The 17,819-nt window shown below is 46.5% G+C and overlaps 1 protein-coding gene across 9 annotated transcripts in view; it reads right to left on the minus strand.

Moving 5' to 3' along the window:
- Positions 1-456: 456 nt before the first annotated feature.
- Positions 457-17,819, minus strand: part of ATG13 (autophagy related 13) — a 54,392-nt gene continuing 37,029 nt past the window's right edge. For 3 of the 9 annotated variants that reach the window (XM_025927924.2, XM_086677536.1, XM_086677537.1), the window contains 12 exons: positions 15,901-15,941; positions 15,043-15,139; positions 14,600-14,698; positions 13,719-13,812; positions 9,824-9,922; positions 8,741-8,851; positions 8,193-8,329; positions 6,787-6,901; positions 6,160-6,237; positions 5,836-5,952; positions 5,154-5,282; positions 457-2,848 (listed from right to left, as the gene is read on the minus strand). In XM_025927924.2, coding sequence (XP_025783709.1) covers positions 2,771-2,848; positions 5,154-5,282; positions 5,836-5,952; positions 6,160-6,237; positions 6,787-6,901; positions 8,193-8,329; positions 8,741-8,851; positions 9,824-9,922; positions 13,719-13,812; positions 14,600-14,698; positions 15,043-15,139; positions 15,901-15,941 — 1,195 coding nt within the window. In that variant the 3' untranslated portion in view covers positions 457-2,770. The remainder of the gene's footprint in view (positions 2,849-5,153; positions 5,283-5,835; positions 5,953-6,159; positions 6,238-6,786; positions 6,902-8,192; positions 8,330-8,740; positions 8,852-9,823; positions 9,923-13,718; positions 13,813-14,599; positions 14,699-15,042; positions 15,140-15,900; positions 15,942-17,819) is intronic. The other 6 variants (XM_086677539.1, XM_086677538.1, XM_086677541.1 and 3 more) reach the window with 6 other exon arrangements.

Below are 17,819 nucleotides of genomic sequence, written 5' to 3' on the forward strand. Positions count from 1 at the left end.
GGGAAGCCCCACATTCCCTGTCTGCTTCCACTGGAAACATGGCGGAGACCTGCCAGCTGTTTCTCACTCTGAGCCTCCAGGCTGAGTGCTGGGCTGCGCTGGGCTGTGTAGGGGGCAAGAAAGAGCTGATGATGATGCCATGGCCACACTTCATATGCATGTCAACTTCATGCACGTTACCTCACTGACTATTCACAGATAAGCCCTCAAAATGGGAACAGTACAGCCAAGGAAAATGAGACTCCAAGCAGTTTCCTGATTGGCCCCAAGGTTGCACAGCTGCTTGGTGGCCAAGCCCCAAGACAAAACAGCCTGCCTGACTCCAAAGCCACTCTGCACTTCATATCTACTGCTCTTCCCCCACTTCCATGGAGGGGGCCCGTCAGGGACCAGGATCCTCACAGAAGTGGGATGGGGTGGGTTATCTTTTTACAAAACTTGTAGGACAGGAGGCTGTAAAGTACAGAAAAAATTTATTGGAAATTTCTTGAATACATTTTAAAGTATAGCTCAGTATTTCCAAACAAGGTGGGATGGAGGCGGGGGAGGGACTCTGTCACCTGGAGATGAGTGACGGGTCCCAGCCCTGTCCCAGGGGGTGCTGCAGGAGTCAGTCTAGGGCTCATCCCTGTCACTGTATGGGGCTGAGGGGCAAGGGCCAGCCTTGACAGTTGCTCTGCTCCTCCCAGGCTCAGCTCAGGTCTCAGCTTCCCTGGCCTTTCACTGATGGGGGTCCTAAAGGAAAGGCTGCTGCCTGCAAAGGCCAACAATTAGGAGCCAAAGAGGAAAACAGCTAACAGGCCGTTCAGTGCTCAGCCTCAGGAGGAGGACAGTGGCTGAGACATTGTGGCAGGATGGGGCTGAGGGCATGGGCAATCGATAGCTTACCAGGGCTTCACCCTTCTCAGCACTGGGGCCTTGGGAGTAAGTCTGGATTGGTTTAGCAGGCCATGGGTGCACACTGGCCCAGAGAGGAGGGCCATTTGTACACCACTGCTGGGAACATTTCTTTGTGGCAGCAGAATGCATGCAACAGGGGCAGAAGGGCTCCAACTGCCTGAGACGGCATCAGAGCCCACTCCAGCCCTCAGAGCTCAGTCTTGTAGGTGGGACCAGTGTCACATGCATTTACTAACAAGCAGTTAAGGACCACCTGCTCCATTGCAGAACAGCTGCTGCCAATGAATAGCCCAGGTGGGCCAGGAGGAAAGGGGTGGGCCTTGTTTTCCTTGGCCAGGACTGCCAGTTAGGCTGGGAGAAGGACAGATGGTAGGTGGGTGAGGCTAGGCACTTGACTTACTCAAGTAACGATACCTAAAAGGTTAAGTCAATCATATGCCTAGCTTTGGTTTCTCAACAAGGAACCAATCCAGCCAGGAAACCTCAGGGTGGTGTGCAGACCCTGGGATTAAAGAAAGGTGGTGGCCAGGCCCAGGAGGAAGGAGGAAAAGGCCCATAACCCAGCCCTGAGAAACAGGAACAAGTGCCCCCAGAAGGAGGGGCCCCTCCAGCCTTCCCCATGGCCACAGCGGGGCACATACAATGCACTGTATGTGCATGGTACAACTCTGGCGAGTTGTACACACAGAGTTGTACACATTTAGCACCCAAGATTTCCTGGGCTGCCAGAATGGAGTCAGTTACTCTGCAGAAACTGGGAGAGATTCAAGACTCTCACCAGGCATATGTAGGAGTCAAAGGTAAAGCCTGTCGTCAGTTCAAGTGCAGCAATTCTGGGAGGTTCTGTCGCCCCCAGCCAGTCCTATTCTTGGATCCCACCTTGTGTAAATAGGAAGTAAGACCCTCACAGCAGCAACCCAGAACCTGAGGAACCTCCACAGGAGGAGGCCCTACTCCAGGAAGAGGCCCTCCACCTTCCCCAAGTGAAAACATCCTAACCTCAAACATATTTTCTCTATAAAATATCTGATTTCTCTGAAAGCAATAAATATTTACCATGTTTTTTAACGAAGGAGCAGCAACAGGGGGGAAAAGGAGAGAAAAACTTTTGCTGTGACTCCCAATGACAGAATCCTGGAGACGCAAGATTCTTGTTTCCATGGAGCTGAGGAGCTGCACAGGCAGCCACCAGGGCTGCTCGACCCTCTGCTGAGGGATGGGCTAGCACAACCCTCAAGGGTGGGAATGGCTGACTTTGGAGTTCTCACCACCTTGGGCAGGAGGCCTGTCATATTGCCAAAAGTACAGGCACAGGGGCGGAGAGAGGGAGAGAAGACACCAAACCAAAAAGGACGAAAAAAAAAAAAAAAAAAAAGAAAAGAAAAAAAGAGCCTGAAGGAGGCCTTCCTTCTTCCTCCCGGTACTGTCTCCTTCTTCTTTCTGCCTCCACACCAGGCTCTGGGCCACCAGTTGGAATGTCAAGTGGTTGACAGTAACGGCAGGTGGACAAGGGGCCAGCTGCAGGGTGGACCCAGGGCAAGGGGTGGGCAGGAAGAACGGGATGACAGCCTTTGTGAAGCAGTTGCTGATGGGCGGTGTAAGCAGACGACTCCAAGGGCCCTTTTGTTAAAAAGCATCTTCCAATCTTCAAGACCAGGGGGTGAGTCCTCTCAAATGCTATCACTGGGCTTGACTGCCGCCATGGAGTCTCCAGGAGGTGCAAGAACAGAGACTTCTGGGTCCCCATGGGGGAAACCAGCCTTTCCTCCACCTGGAGCAAGATGAGGGATGGGAGCAGCTGATGAGAGGGAGGCTCTGGCTCCTGGGACCACAAAAAGGGGATGCTGCTGGTACTTGAGGACACCAACTTTTACTGCAGAGTTTCTACAAAGGCATCAAATTCTCGGACATTCTTCTCGTGCACAGCCAGCTTCTCTGGTAGTGAGTCCTGTACCGGGAGGGGAGAGAAGAGCTGCTTACTCAGGTAGGGTCTTGAAGAGGCAGCTAGCCCAGGCACCTGAGCTGAAGACAGGGGTGCAGCACAGAGCTCGGCTCAGCAGTGCTGGCTGGTAGAGCAGGAGATGCAGGACAGTGGGGCAGGCACTGGACAGAGGGCTTGTGTCCAGCAGGGTTTGTGGGGGGTCAGGGGCTTTAGCAGAACAGTCTAGAGAGTGCAAGCAGGCCACACACTAAATGAGCTAGAAAAGGACCATGCCAACAACAGGATGACACAGAGAAATAGACGTGAAGTATCTTTGGCACAGATTAGACTAATACCAGAATAAAACAGTAGGCTTAGCATGCTACAGATTGAAGCTTATAAGAGGTTTCTTCGTGGCCTGAGCTGGGCACCAGAATCCTCTGGGGGCACATGAACAAGGTAGTCCCAATCAGGCTCCCAAGAGATTCTGACTCAGCAGGTCTGTGGTGAGGCCTATGAATCTGTATCTTTACATCAGTTGAGGAAGGGGTGAGTTAGAGAGTTGAGAGAAAACAGTAACAGGAGAAGAAAACAGAACCTGAGGAGTTAAGTTTAACTGCCCTCCAGTATCAAGTATTAATAAAAATTTGACCCTAATCAGGTGCTCTGTCTCCACTGATGAATTTGCATCTGAAGATCGGAATCATCACAGACAGGAGATTTCCTGGCAGGCATGAGGTGCGGTTAAAAGCTTAACATTAGGAGCGCCTGGGTGGCTCAGTTGGTTAAGCGTCTAACTTTGGCTCAGGTCACGCTCTCACGGTTCGTGAGTTTGAGACCCTCGTCGGGCTTGCTGCTGTCAACACAACACATTCCCACCTCAGGCAGAGGGACCCTGACATCTTGTGGCATTACAGTAAGCGGCTAGTTAGGTTTTAACAGGAAACCTGGACACCAGCAAAGGGAGAGTGAGAGACAGCTAGAGGGAGAGTCAGAGGCCTATCCTGGCTGGCAGCATTCCAAAAACAGTCACAAGAAGCCAGGTCAAACCAGACAGGCCAAATACAAAGAAGGCCAGAGCCCCTGGCCAAGGGAGAAAAGATATAAAACCCTGCTCCCAAAGACATCCTCTTTCCAAGTAATAAGTATTCCATCCCTGGTTAACAGCTGTAAGATTAGAGACTCAGGGGTGCCTGGGTGGCTCAGGTGGTTAAACATCTGACTCTTGATCTCAGCTCAGGTCTTGATCTCCAGGGAATGAGTTCAAGCTCTGTGTTGGGCTCTGCACTGGGCCTGAAGCCTACTTTAAAAAAAAAAAAAAAAAAAAGGGGGCGCCTGGGTGGCTCTGTCAGTTGAGTGTCCGACTTCAGCTCAGGTCACGATCTCGCGGTCCGTGAGTTCGAGCCCCGCATCAGGCTCTGGGCTGATGGCTCAGAGCCTGGAGCCTGTTTCCGATTCTGTGTCTCCCTCTCTCTCTGCCCCTCCCCAGTTCATGCTCTGTCTCTCTCTGTCCCAAAAATAAATAAACATTAAAAAAAAAAAAAAAAATCTAGAGACCCAAACCCTGGAGTGCACAGCTCTCCTTTGAACTCGCTCATTCTCACATCTGGAGAGTGTCCTCCAATAAATTCTTCACTTACACTGCTCAACCACTGTGTCTGGTCCATCTTTGAATTCTTTTCTTGCAACAAGACTAAGAGCCTCCAGCGACATCCCAGTGACTCAGTGGAGTCAGGCTCGGTGGAGGCGTCAGGGGCCAGGGGTCTCCCTAGTCCACTGGCAACAGTGGCATAGGGCACCGAGGCATGCCTCTGCCCTTTCGGACACAGGAAATACACAAAGCAGAGATGTGGTAATTACAGCCAGTATCAGGACATCTGGCTAAACACAAGAACCACTAGCTGAGTCAGGAAGGAGCTCTCCGAGGAAAGGGTAAGAACACCAATACTCAGGACCTTGCGTTTCTTCTGCCTGACAAGCTGAACAGCCAAATGCAAGAGCTACTGGAGCCACGTGGCTTAGTGGCAGCAGCAAGCAGAAGACATCAGGCACCGAAAGGCAGGCATGTGTAAGTAATGCTGCGCATGCACAGAAGAGGAGGAAGTCAGCGCAAGCAAGTTCAACATAATGACTGCCAGACACAATGCAAATCTCAAGTGTGATCAACAGAACATAATGATCTAAAGTGTCTCTTTCCTGTTACATAGAGGATGGGAGGTGTGGGAGTGGGGGGAGTAACACGAAGAAACTTCTAGGCTTTTGGAGCAGGAATGGCCATCAAAAGAGGAGAGGAGGTCAGATTCAGGTACGGCAGGGGAAGGAGTTTTCATACCAAGTCCTCAGCCATGGACTGTGCCCCGATATCTATGGAGAGGCTGCTCAGCTGAGGGGGATTTTGAAATTCACGATAGAAGGTCCCCAAATCCATCGGAAGAATGTCATCTTTAGAAAAAGCCGGTTTCTTCGAAAACAAGACAGACTCAGTTTAGCTTGTCTTAGATCACAAAGGAAACTCAGGGGAGAGAAGTTCTGAATGACCCTCTTCCCTTCCAGTAATCATCAAAGAAACGGTTCCTCCAGGCTCATCTTTGGAAGAGGAATCGTTATACCCTTCTCTTCTGGGCAGCTGAAACCTACCTCTGGTGATAACACCCCTCTCCCCTGGTTTATGTCCCCTTCCCTTAAATTCCTTTCCTTAGCAAAAGGCCATCTAATCAGGCAGGAATAGGACCTACAGGGATACGCCTGGCAAATCCCCATTTAGAGTTGAATTTCAACCAATAACATGGCACAAAACGCCTTCTTGTTCATGGACCTTCAAATGTGTCCCCAAGCAGGATATGAGGGCAGCTTCCCCATATGAACTGCACAGCCAAGTGCCCACCTGTCCCATCCCCACTGTCTATACCAGGCCATCTGATCCCTGTGAAGGATGTCCTGTCCAAGGGCCCTGGATGCTTCTAGGTTTATCTACCCTATGGCAGCAAAGGTCAAGAAAGGTGATGGTAACTTACGAAGTCGATCATAACAAAGTCATCGTGGGTATTGCCACTGCTACCCCCACTGGAGCCATCAGAGTGCAGGCTGCCCTGGAGAGGAGATTCAGTCTCTGGGGAATCTGGAGGATTCACCTGTTTCAGAATAAGGTGGAGGTAGGGGCTGGTTCCATGCACAGGTGCAAGTTGTTGTTAATAATCAAGGGTTTTGTAAGAGACCCAACAATGGCTGAAAATGTGTTAAGACCAAGAGCATGGCTGGCTGATGGTCTGTGGAGGAACAGTAACTCACCCAGGAAGATGATAAGCACAACACCATCTTACCATCAAAGGGGGACTCACCATGGGATCGGCATCCTCCAACTCCAAATTCTTGGGAGCAAACATGGCAAAGGGTATGTCCAAACTGGTCAGGGTCACCTGAAGAGACAGAAACGTTACTGCCCATCCCTGCCCCAGCCTACAGGCTTCCTCAGAGGCAGCCAGAAGCCTGCACATTCAGTAGATTAGCACACCCACGCTGACCATGCTGATCTCAGGTTCCTGTCGGAGAACCCCAAATCTCCTCTGCCTCCCACCATACACCCACAGCACAAACAGGGGTAGGATTCCCCAAGACCCCAGGAAGCAACTTTGAAAGCCTGACCCACAGTGACTCAGTAACAACCAACGGTTGTGCACTGGCAGAGCTGGGGTGGAACTTCCTATTTTGAGTAAGGCTGAGGCACTGACACTTCAGTGCAATGTGTCTGTACCAAATGGTGCCTAGTCTCCTTCTCCTTTGGGAGGCTTAAAAGATCACAGAACAACAGCTCTGAACTTCTCCTGGAGGGGTGTCACAGGTTATTAACCCTCTTCACATAAAATTCACACACACACACAATTTTAGGGGTCACACAGACCCCAGGTTAAGAGCCCTGCCCCTAAGAGCTCAAACATTTTCACAGGTGGCAGTGTCAGAAAAATCACCTGGTTGATGGGCTTGTTGACAAAAGCTCCCACTTTTCGGACAAAGATGGTTTCCAAGACATCATGGGGGGAAGCCCGGCCCTCACTGCTGTTTGATACAGTTTCAGTATCCTCACTGGAGAAGAAAGATAGTGTTGTTACTCTGGCACAGCAGAGCCTACTTGGCTCCCCATAAACCCACCGTCCAGCATAGGACCGGCCACTGGCCCACCAACATGGGAAATGGCAAGGAGCTCAAGGTGGGGAGGAGAACTGTGCAGTCTAAGCGGACTCTTGGACACCAGCCAGCAAGGAAGACCAGCACTGAGGAAAGGCCTGAGCTTTGATGACCAACATTAAGAACCCCTCACCTTACAGAGATAGGTTCCTCTATCTCTAGCTATCCCAGACATGCCCCAGGAGTCAAGGCTCAGAAAACTAGAGTGTAAAATGACTACCAGGATCTTCCTTTGATTATCTGTCAGGGGGAGGGATAAAAGGATGGAAGTTTGGGAAACCAGGAATGAAAGTATTTTTCCTGATGGTGGCACAAAAATATCTTCTCAAATAATTTCCCTCCCACTGCTCCACTGTGGGAATGAACAAAATTTTTTTTCTATTATCCCAAAGTTCATTTAGGATGCAGTGGGGCAATCCACATCATCATCTCTGGGGCCTTGTGGTCAAGGGAGGGCAGGGCAGGACAGCCTCATCTTCCCACGGGAGAGCTCGGAGTGTAGGAACAAGGAGCTCAGCTTGCGCCCAGCCATTTTGTGAGCTAAGTGCTCTTTGGCAAATTACTTAACCCTCTGAGATCCTCTCATCTTTGAAAGAGCAGTAACAGTGGTGATTTGTGCAGAGTGGGATTATGAAAACTTTCATGTTCTACCTAACCAATGTCTCCTTAATTTGAAATCTATAGAATTAATCACTTCTGTGATCAGAAAAGACAAACATTTTAAGAAAATTTTAATGAGGAAAGCAGTTATTTCTAAAGAATCTCCAGGAGATACTAACATAGCAGACAGAAAAAAAAAAAAAAAAAATCAATCCTAACTACCACCATAGATACAGTATGGCCCCAAACGTCAGGATTATAGCAAACACCCTGCTCTGGTCCTCAGGAAACACTGAAGGTGGACCCCAAGGGAATAAATCTTGGGGTAAAATAAAAAACATATCTGAAAGGTCCCTTCAGTGGATGAAGGTGCTAAGAACTAGGCCCCTGTTGTTGGCTGTAACAGCAAACCCAGGGCAGCTTCCTTACATACCAGCTGCAATATGTTGAGAACTTTAAGAGTTCCACATTTGGGGCATAAATGTCAAGCCCGAGGCAATGGTGAAAGCTACTCTTACTGACAACGGATAAGCACGTGTGTTGGGGGGATGGGCCCCTGCTGACCTGAGCAATCAACACGTGAACCCACCTGCTGGAAGGTGTGGCAGCACAGCGGGCCCCATCAGAAGGGGTGTAGGTCGCCAATCTCTCCTGGTCGGCCTGAGCACCGTGTGCAGGCTGGTTGGGAGCGAGGGGTACCCCACCTTCCTTCCCAGGAACCATGAGCTTTGGGGGGAAATGGAAAAATACAGCGAATAATGGCAGTGTCAGGCAGAAGGGGATCCAGTCCTAGCATCATGGTAGCTGCTTTTGAGCTTTTCCACCACCAATGCTGCCACCAAGTGGGCGGGAAACCTTGGATCTGTGTCCTCTCTGGGACTCCGCTAAGGGGAGACATGCATGGTAAGGAGTACAGAGGAAAGGAAAGAGAGGGAGAAAACACTAGAAGCCCTTCTTTCCTTTCGGAACTCTCGGAGGTCCTTCATCTCGGAGTCACCTCTGGTCCTCTAAAGTTACAGACGAGTTTTGCTTCAGAGCACTTAGAATAATACTGGGGTCTCAAGAGGCCCCTCAACTGCCTCAGGGCAGGGGAGGTAGCACAGGAACCCCCAGGGTCTTCCCCATCTTGAAAAATACCTGGTGAGGGTGTGTGGCGTTTAAGCCAGCAGCAAACACTACTGGGTAAGCCAGGTCAGCTGATCCAACGCCCAGGGCAGCAGGCTGATAGGAAAGGCGAGAGCTTGAGAGCTAAGCAAGAGAAAAAACAAAGAGGGGCAGAGGAAAGGAGGAGGAAAAACGAGGCAATCCTAGAGTATGACTAATGATGAAGATCGTGGAGAAGTAAGGAATAGATCCCAGCCCACATCCTCACAGTGCAGGGGGCCTGACATAAGGGTTAAAGATAGACCAGGCCATCACTTTTTAGCTAAGAAAACAGACTTATTTGCAGTGGGATTGAGATTCCCGGGCCTGCAGCCTTTCAAAGGCCTCAAATGAGTTCCCTGCTCCCTTTTCCCAGGGACTCAGCTATTTAGTAGGTTTCCGGCCCAGCAGATTGTGGAATATGAGCCCAGGCAGAACCTGCAGCCAGTCATTGGTTTCTCCCAGGTCATTCTATTTTCTCCTTTGTCCTTGAGGTCCCTTTGAAACAGAAGGCATCTTCTCTAATCACACCCTCTATCACCCCTCGGAATGGGAGGGTTCCTATTTATATTGAAAAAGAAAGAATGACACTCTTGGATTGTTTATTTGGAAATAAGATATAAATAACTCCATGTATTTTTTACATCAATGGCAGAGGATGGGCAAACGAGAAATCCTATTTTGGGCTGCTGTGCTATGGCTGCGTCCTGTTAAGAATCAATTACCAAGCCTCAAATAACCCCCAGAACACTTGGGGACTTTTACATAACTATACCCTGTACTTTATTTATAATTTTTAAATAAAAAGATGCCGAGGCACCTGGGTGGCTCAGTCGGTTAAGCATCTGACGTTGGCTCAGGTCATGATCTCACGATTTGTGAGTTCAGGCCCCGTGTCAGGCTCTGTGCTGACAGCTCAGAGCCTGGAGCCTGCTTCAGATTCTGTGTCTCCCTCTCTCTCTCTGTCCCTCCCCCGCTCGCGCTCACTCTCTCTGTCAAAATTAAATACACATTAAAATTTTTTTCAAATAAAAAGATGCCATCTGATTATATCCCCTTCTCCCAGTATGGACTCACTTGATGGGAAAAGGCCAGTCCTGCCATGGGGACCCTCAGAGTGTCCGTCACCACAGGAGTAGGGGTCTGAAAATGTGCCTTTGTGACAGTAAACACACACTGTGCACAGATACACACAGAGACAGGAGAAACAAAAAGAAAAAAGAAAAGGGACTTGAGAAAGAAGTGAAAAAAACTCCAGAAGGGGCGGCAGCAACAGGGGCTGAAATGCACACTGGAAGTCAGGAATGAAGTGGGGAGAAAGCTGCATGGATGCCTTCCTAAAAGGGCAGCCTGGAAGGGTCTGAAGAAGAGACGTTTGTCCCAAGGGGCTCCACTGCATGCTTGTCTCCTTGATGAGCAGGTGGAAAACAAAGTTGAGTCAAGCTGGTTTGACTTGGCAAAACAGGGAAACCTGCACCAAGCATTAGTGTGTCCTTAGTCAAAAGCAGGTGGAAGGGTGTTAGAGTGGTCTCCAGCAGGAAGGGCCCAAGAGCAGGTGCAAGGCATGCTGAGGATGAATGAAGATGTTGAGGTTACAATGCTAGACTGAAGGCCTTTTGCTGGGGACCCAGAATCTGCAGGGGCAGGTTGAAACAACTGACATTTGTTGGCTGGAACTTGAAGATGCTCAGGAACCCACCTGCATACTTTACTATACCATCCCAGGCAGGATAAAGGGGTGTGTACAGGTGTAGGCGTGTGTGTGTGTGTGTGTGTGTGTGTGTGTGTGTGTGTGTGTGTGTGTGTGTGTGTGTGTGTGTGTGTGTGTGTGTGTGTGTGTGTGTGTGTGTGTGTGTGTGTGTGTGTGTGTGTGTGTGTGTGTGTGTGTGTGTGCTGGAACTTGAAGATGCTCAGGAACCCACCTGCATACTTTACTATACCATCCCAGGCAGGATAAAGGGGTGTGTACAGGTGTAGGCGTGTGTGTGTGTGTGTGTGTGTGTGTGTGTGTGTGTGTGTGTGTGTGTGTGTGTGTGTGTGTGTGTGTTTTACAGCCCCAGATGGTGAAGGACAACTTGATGCAGTAAAAGCTGGAGCACTTTCAAAACTCTTAGATTTCAAAGCTAATTATGATTATTTCGGGTCTTGCTGTTCCATGTCTTACCAATTAGCTAGTCAGTGCTTAGAACTGGAGGTTGGACCTGAAATCACAGTAGCAGGTTCAGGGTCACAACTATTTCTTGACTCAACTCTGTGCCCACATGACACAATGGTCCTTATTTTGTGGGGAAAACAAACACCACATTAACATGCATTTACTGGACTCTAGCGAAAAGCTAGAAGTTGTTGAACAATGACGCAATTCCCTAGGCTAAATCAAGGAAGAAACCATTTCAACGCTTACAGGAATGAGACCTGCTGGCAAAGGATTTTCTCTCTCTGTTCTACCATTAAGGTTCAAAATGAATACTGCTGCACCAAACCGTACCAGCCTTGACTAGAGGTACTCAGAAGGTAGTGACAGGGCTCACCCATGGGATGCTCAGTGTTGATAAGAACTTGGCATGATCTACTTTCAAACTGTGACAAGACACAGCAGGCAACTGATACCATGAGAAAGATAGGCTCCTCTTACGTAGGTCAACCAACCGTGCAAACACGAGATCAGGAACTACTTAACTTCCCCTTACTTTTGGGGTCGGGTCAAATTTCCACTGTATCCAAGAAAGACAAACTGATTTGTTAAGACCCAACCTCACCATCTTATCTCCCAAGTCACAATTTCATTTACTGTTTATGAATTTATCACTTGTACAATAAAACTTCAATGAACACCAAACTTGACATATTCACATTTTGATTATCTAAAAAATAATCTACTTCCATTAATGTGCTCTAGTGGGCCTTCCCCTCTTTTGTGGTCTGTATTGCTCTATGTCAGTAAGTGTTCCAGAAGCTACCCTCTCCCAGAGCAAAGGTGACACTCATGCCTACATACATTTATGGGGGAGGGGGAAGGGAATAACAGTTCTCACCCCCCCAAACTTAACTGTCTAGGCAGCTTTACAAGAACCTCCTTAGCTCTAAATTGGAACAGCAGAAATAGTAGTGACCCATGGATTTCATAATTTCCTTTACAAAAGGCATTAATCTAGCTTTTGTGTCTAACTTCTGCTTTTGAAACAGATCAGAACCATAATTTTAATCCAGTATCTCCTAAAAACTTAGAATGAAATAAATTTAAATATTTTCTTTCTTTTTTTTTTTTTTTTTGAGAGAGAGAGAGACAGGGCGAGCAGAGGAGGGGCAGGGGGAGGGACAGAATCTTAAGCAGGTTCCACACCTAGTGCTTCTAAATATTTTAATTAAAAAACACAGGGGGTCCCTGAGTGGCTCAGTCAGTTAAGCATCTGACTTCAGTTCAGGTCACTATCTCACGGTTTCTGAGTTCAAGCTTCACATCAGGCTATATGCTGTCAGCACGGAGCCTACTTTGAATCCTCTGTCTCCCTCTCTCTGCCCCTCCCTGGCTCACATGCTCGCTTTCTCTCTCTCTCAAAAATAAATACACATTAAAAAAAGAATGGTTTCCAAAAAAACCCACAGAAAATAAAAATTTATGTATGGGTAGTGAATTAATTTGTTGGGCTTCCCAAATAAAATGGTGAAAGGCAGAGGTGCCTGGGTGGCTTAGTCAGTTGAGTGTCCAACTCTTGATTTCAGCTCAGGTCATGATCTCACGGTTGTGGGATCAAGCCATGCATGAGCACTCCATGCTCAGCATGGAGTCTGCTTGACATTTTCTTTCTCTCCCTCTGCACCTCTCCCCCACTTGTGTGCTCTCTCTCTAAAAAAACAAACAAAAAAACCCCTGAAAATATCAATCAATAAAGTGTAAAATTAAAAAATGGTGAAAGGGGATAATCTGGGACTAATTCAGAGGAACAGAGAACTGAATTAGGTCTAGAAGTAAGTGTCTAACATGAGAGTCAGAGAGGAGAGGAGCGACAGAGACGAAGAGCAGGCAGACCAGCTAGTTGCAAAGCCATGAGGTGGGAGACGGATGAGTCGGGGTGGAAGGGAAGAAACACACCCTGAAGTTCAGTCATCGGGCAACAAACAACTTCTTGGCTGAAGCAGACTTGTATCACATACATTATACAATAAGGCCACACAGGCATGTCCACTTGGGAAGCTGGGAACACTGGAGCCTGTGTTTCACTGAAACTGGGTTTGACTCAAGTGGAAAAGTTAATGGTTAAAAATGTTCACAGAGGGGGCACCTGGGTGGCTCAGTCTGTTAAGTGTCCGACTCTTGATCTCGGCTCAAGTCATGATTTCACGGTTCGTGAGATCAGGCCCCACACTGGGCTCTGCACTGACATGGAAGAAAACCCTGCTTGGGATTCTCTTTCTTCCTCTCTCTCTGCCCCTCCACCATGCTCATGCTCTTTCTCTCAAAAAAATAAACATTTAACAACAACACCACAAATGTACAGATAAAGAATGCAGATAGCCAGAAATTTGTGTCAACCGTTGAAAAACTGACCTGATGGCTTCTTACTGGCTTTTTATGCTAAATAATTATTGGCTTTTTCTGTGCTCTTTCCATTATTAGGAACCATATTTACCACTTCAAAAGTGAACTGGCTACCAAATTAACAAGTGTAGGGTAGAATATCTCTCTGGTATTGGCGTGCATTTGGAATCCTGTGACTAATTTTCAAAGGAATTTTAAGATGTCTCCAGGAAAGTAAAGGTTATGTGTAATCTTGCGGGTTAAGAATGGTTATAGATCAGAAACACTGAAATATTACCTGCTGGATAAGAAGGCTCTCCCTCACCTCTCAAAGTAATCCTCTAGAAACAATCACCACCACCACCAAAAGAGACTGTATCTAAATTCTGACACCATTTCATAAGGCCCATATATGTACCAACTACAGCTACCCCAGAACCTGTTTCCCCCTACCTGGGAAGGAGGGGAGGTGGAGAAAGAGGTGGTACACACTTCTTGAGAATCTTCCACAGAAGGATATGTTCCTCCAGTGTCCTCACCAGCAGTTCTATGACAGGGGGGAAATAAATCATGAATTTTATTGTGATGGCAGTTGATTGCGGAAAGGATACAAAGGGAGGTTAGATATGGATGCAATAGTGACAAGAACTGTTTCAGGCGGAGCTCACTCTGGCAAGAGAGACCATAATGTTGAGTCCTTGATAATTTCAAATATTTAGAGGTTGACCAAGCTTTTTATTTTTAACCCAAACACCTTACCTGACATATCATTTGAGAATATTTTCTTAAGCCTGATCAGTGTGGGGCCAAAGAATTATTAGCAACAGAGATGCAGTAAACAAAAGTCTAGACTCAAAAGACAAACTTATCCAACTTCAAGAGTCCTTCACATAAAGGCAGTATCCTTCCTGATACACAACTGTTCCAACCTCTATAGAATTCTGTTTTCTGGGATGTAGGCCTGAAGAATTTGATTCTAATGTATAACTGAACGGTGCCAATGATGACCAGGAAACCATTTAATTTGTGAAGGATATTCTGTTAATTACTGCCACTTTTGTAGTCTCTAAGGAAAATCAAATTGAAAGTCAAATCACTGCCATCAAAATCCAAAATGTCCAAGAATTTTTCTGAGATAGTCTGTATATTCCAAGTCTTGATGTGCCTTACAGGTAGCAGCAAGAAGGGAAGCTAACCGCTCCATTTCTCTCCATGTGGGGTTTCCATCACTGCCTCTGCCCACTAATGAATGCTGATGAAGGTGCGCTATGTACCTGCAAGACGAATACTTCTCCCTAGCTGCAGTTTGGGAAAGTACCTTTCACATTCCTCACCTGTAATTGCAGGGGTGCATAGGTGAGGAGCTGGGATACGGACGGTCCACAAAGTGATCAATGATAATCCCCATGATAGGTGGGGTCCTCTCAAATTGCCTGTAATGCAATAAGGAGATCACAATATTTGTTAGAATGCCTTGCCAGCCCCCCTGAAGTTTTCAGAGGACCCCTCACCTTATAACTATAGGTAGGAACCATCAGAGCCTTACCTATTGTATCCCTAAATATAAACCACAACTCTACATTAGTGGCTCTGACACGCTCAGATTCTCCAATCTGGAACCTGGGCTCTCTCTCGATTTTATTCTTCAGAAGGGGACTGATTTCAGCAATGGCAAAGCTGAACTGTAGGCTTAGCCATGGAGTTTGGGGGAAAAACAAACTTTAATATCTTTAACATCTTTGGAAGACTCCTTTGGGTTCCAAGGCTCTTTCCTCACCTGGTAGACATAAATGCCAAGTTAATTCTGTAAGCACAAGAAAGAGTGATGGTGCCCACAGGGGTGCCTACTGTCCCAACACGCACTGTCTGGAAACCTAGGAGAAGAAAGAAATAATTAGCTTTTCGCCAGAGAATACTGACACTGTCCCCAGTTTGTCTTTCCCTGAATCATTCAGCCTATCATACAATCTCTGGCATTATCTACTTAGTATCATGAGTGCAGCTGCCTCAATTTCTCATATATATTTTTTCTTTTGATTTGTTGACCTAATATTGGAAGGGAAAACAGCATTCTATTTATAGATAAACCTACCTTCAAAGAGACAAAACAACTGTTTGTCCTAAAGTTTGAGCAAATCCTAACCAACCTGGCCCAAATATGTCATGTGCCCAGTGAGACAGTAAAGGGCCCTCAGGGTTTGTCACACAAACACCTTAGTTTACGTAGGTGCAGAAGTAACTGCACTTCTATTCATGTTCCCATCCAGAACTAAGTACAGAAAAGAGGTGGGGACTTGCAGGCAATACTTCCAACAAAGCTTTCTGGTTTTCTTGGTTTCATTTCCAGTTTTTCAAAATTGCTTATGCTCATCAGAAACATGTAACATGCTTATAGAAAATTAGGAAAACAGACAATAGCATAAAGAGTAAGAAAGAATACTGAGTTACTAGAACTTGGGGGAAAATCATTCATTCATTCCCTGGCAACTCTTTGGACTACTTACATGTTTTTTCCTTACTCATATCACACATACTAAAATCACAAGCTACGTATTATTACAGGCAGCATCCAAACCCATCTCTGAAGTCAGGAGGGCTCTGAACACTACAAGTGTTTTTCACCCTTGATACATACCTTCTCCTAAACCATTCAGCTGAACTTCCCCAAAATATATCCTTAGGAAAGAAAGAAAAGGAAATGATTCTTTATTCTAAGGGCCTCTATAGCCCGAACACCTAGAAACAAAACAAACAGAACAAACCCTCCTTTTCTTGTTTTCACGAACACCTCTCTTTTTTTTTTTTTTTAATTTTTTTTTTTTTTTTTTTTTAACGTTTATTTTATTTTTGGGACAGAGAGAGACAGAGCATGAACGGGGGAGGGGCAGAGAGAGAGGGAGACACAGAATCGGAAACAGGCTCCAGGCTCCGAGCCATCAGCCCAGAGCCTGACGCGGGGCTCGAACTCACGGACCGCGAGATCGTGACCTGGCTGAAGTCGGACGCTTAACCGACTGCGCCACCCAGGCGCCCCACGAACACCTCTCTTAATGGAGCAATAATATTACTGTTTCAATAAAGCTGCAGGCATAGGAATGTAAACGGAAAGAACTGGTTAAGAAATGAGGAAAATAGGGGCGCCTGGGTGTCTCAGTCAGTTAAGCATTTGACTTCAGCTCAGGTCATGATCTCACAGCTCCGCTCGTGGGTTCAAGCCCTGTGTTGGGCTCTGTGCTGACAGCTCAGAGCTTGGATCCTTCTTCAGATTCTCTGTCTCCGTCTCTCTCTGCGCCCTCTCCTGCTTGTGCTCTGTCTCTCTCTCAAAAATAAATAAATATTTAAAAAAAAGAAATGAGGAAAATAATAAATTGAGTCTGCAATTTCAGTTTCTTCTTCCTGTTCCTGCAATGTACTTTTTAAAAAATTTTAAAGTGTTGGGGCGCCTGGGTGGCTCAGTCGGTTGAGTGTCTGACTTCCACTAGGGTCATGATCTCACTGTTCGTGAGTTCGAGCCCCGCATCAGGCTCTGAGCTAAGCGCTCAGAGCCTGGAGCCTGCTTTGTATTCTGTGTCTCCCTCTCTCTCCGCTCCTCCCCTGCTCACACGCTGTCTCTCTCTCAAAAATAAATAAAGATTAAAAAAAATTTTTTTTTTAATTTTAAAGTGTTTATTTTATTTTTGAGAGAGTGACAGAGCATGAGCAGAGATCTCACTCACAGATGTGAGATCATGACCTGAGCTGAAGTCGGATGCTTAACCAACTAAGCCACCCAGGCTCCCTTCCTGCCATGTGTTTTTAAAGTATAACTACTGGGAAATAAATACTATAGAAATAAGGTTGGCAAATAGATCTGGAACTACTATTAGAAAGTACTAGACTTTTTTTTTTTTTTTTTTAGGTATGTTCAACATACAAAATTTTATTAGTATCAGATGTAAATATAATGATTAAATATTTAGTTACATTACAAATTATCACAGTAAGTCTAGTTAATATCCATCACCATACAGACAGAAGCTTTTTTCCTTGTGATGAGAACACTGAAGATCTCCTTTCTTAGCAACTTTCAAATATGCAATAGAAGGTACCAGATTTTGAAGAGTGGTCTTCAATTAATGGGAGTTCTCCATGCTTGTCACAAGTCATTCCAAAGTGAACACACTAGAACACCATGGGGTGCCTGGGTGGCTCAGTCGGTTAAGTGTCCGACCCTTGATTTCAGCTCAGGCTGTGATCTCATGGTTGGTAGTCCAGGCCTCGCACTGGGCTCTGTATTGTCAGTGCTTCAGATTTTCTGTCCTCCTTTCACTCTGCCCTTCCCCAGCTCACACAATCTCTCTCTCTCTCTCTCAAAAATAAATAAACTTAAAAAAATTAGGAAATCTTTTCCACTGTAGAATAATTACATAAGACTATTCTGAAAATATAAAGATAGAAGCAAAGCAGAACCTTTCTTTGAATTGCCCTGGGAAGGCCTATCTATATTAGCTAAAAGTCTGAGCTATAAAACATTACAAACTATACTACATAACATTATATTTTTCAAGTAATGTT

This window comes from Puma concolor, chromosome D1 (genome assembly GCF_028749965.1).
Source record: "Puma concolor isolate L17-30 chromosome D1, mPumCon1.1.hap2, whole genome shotgun sequence".
NCBI lineage: Eukaryota > Metazoa > Chordata > Mammalia > Carnivora > Felidae > Puma > Puma concolor.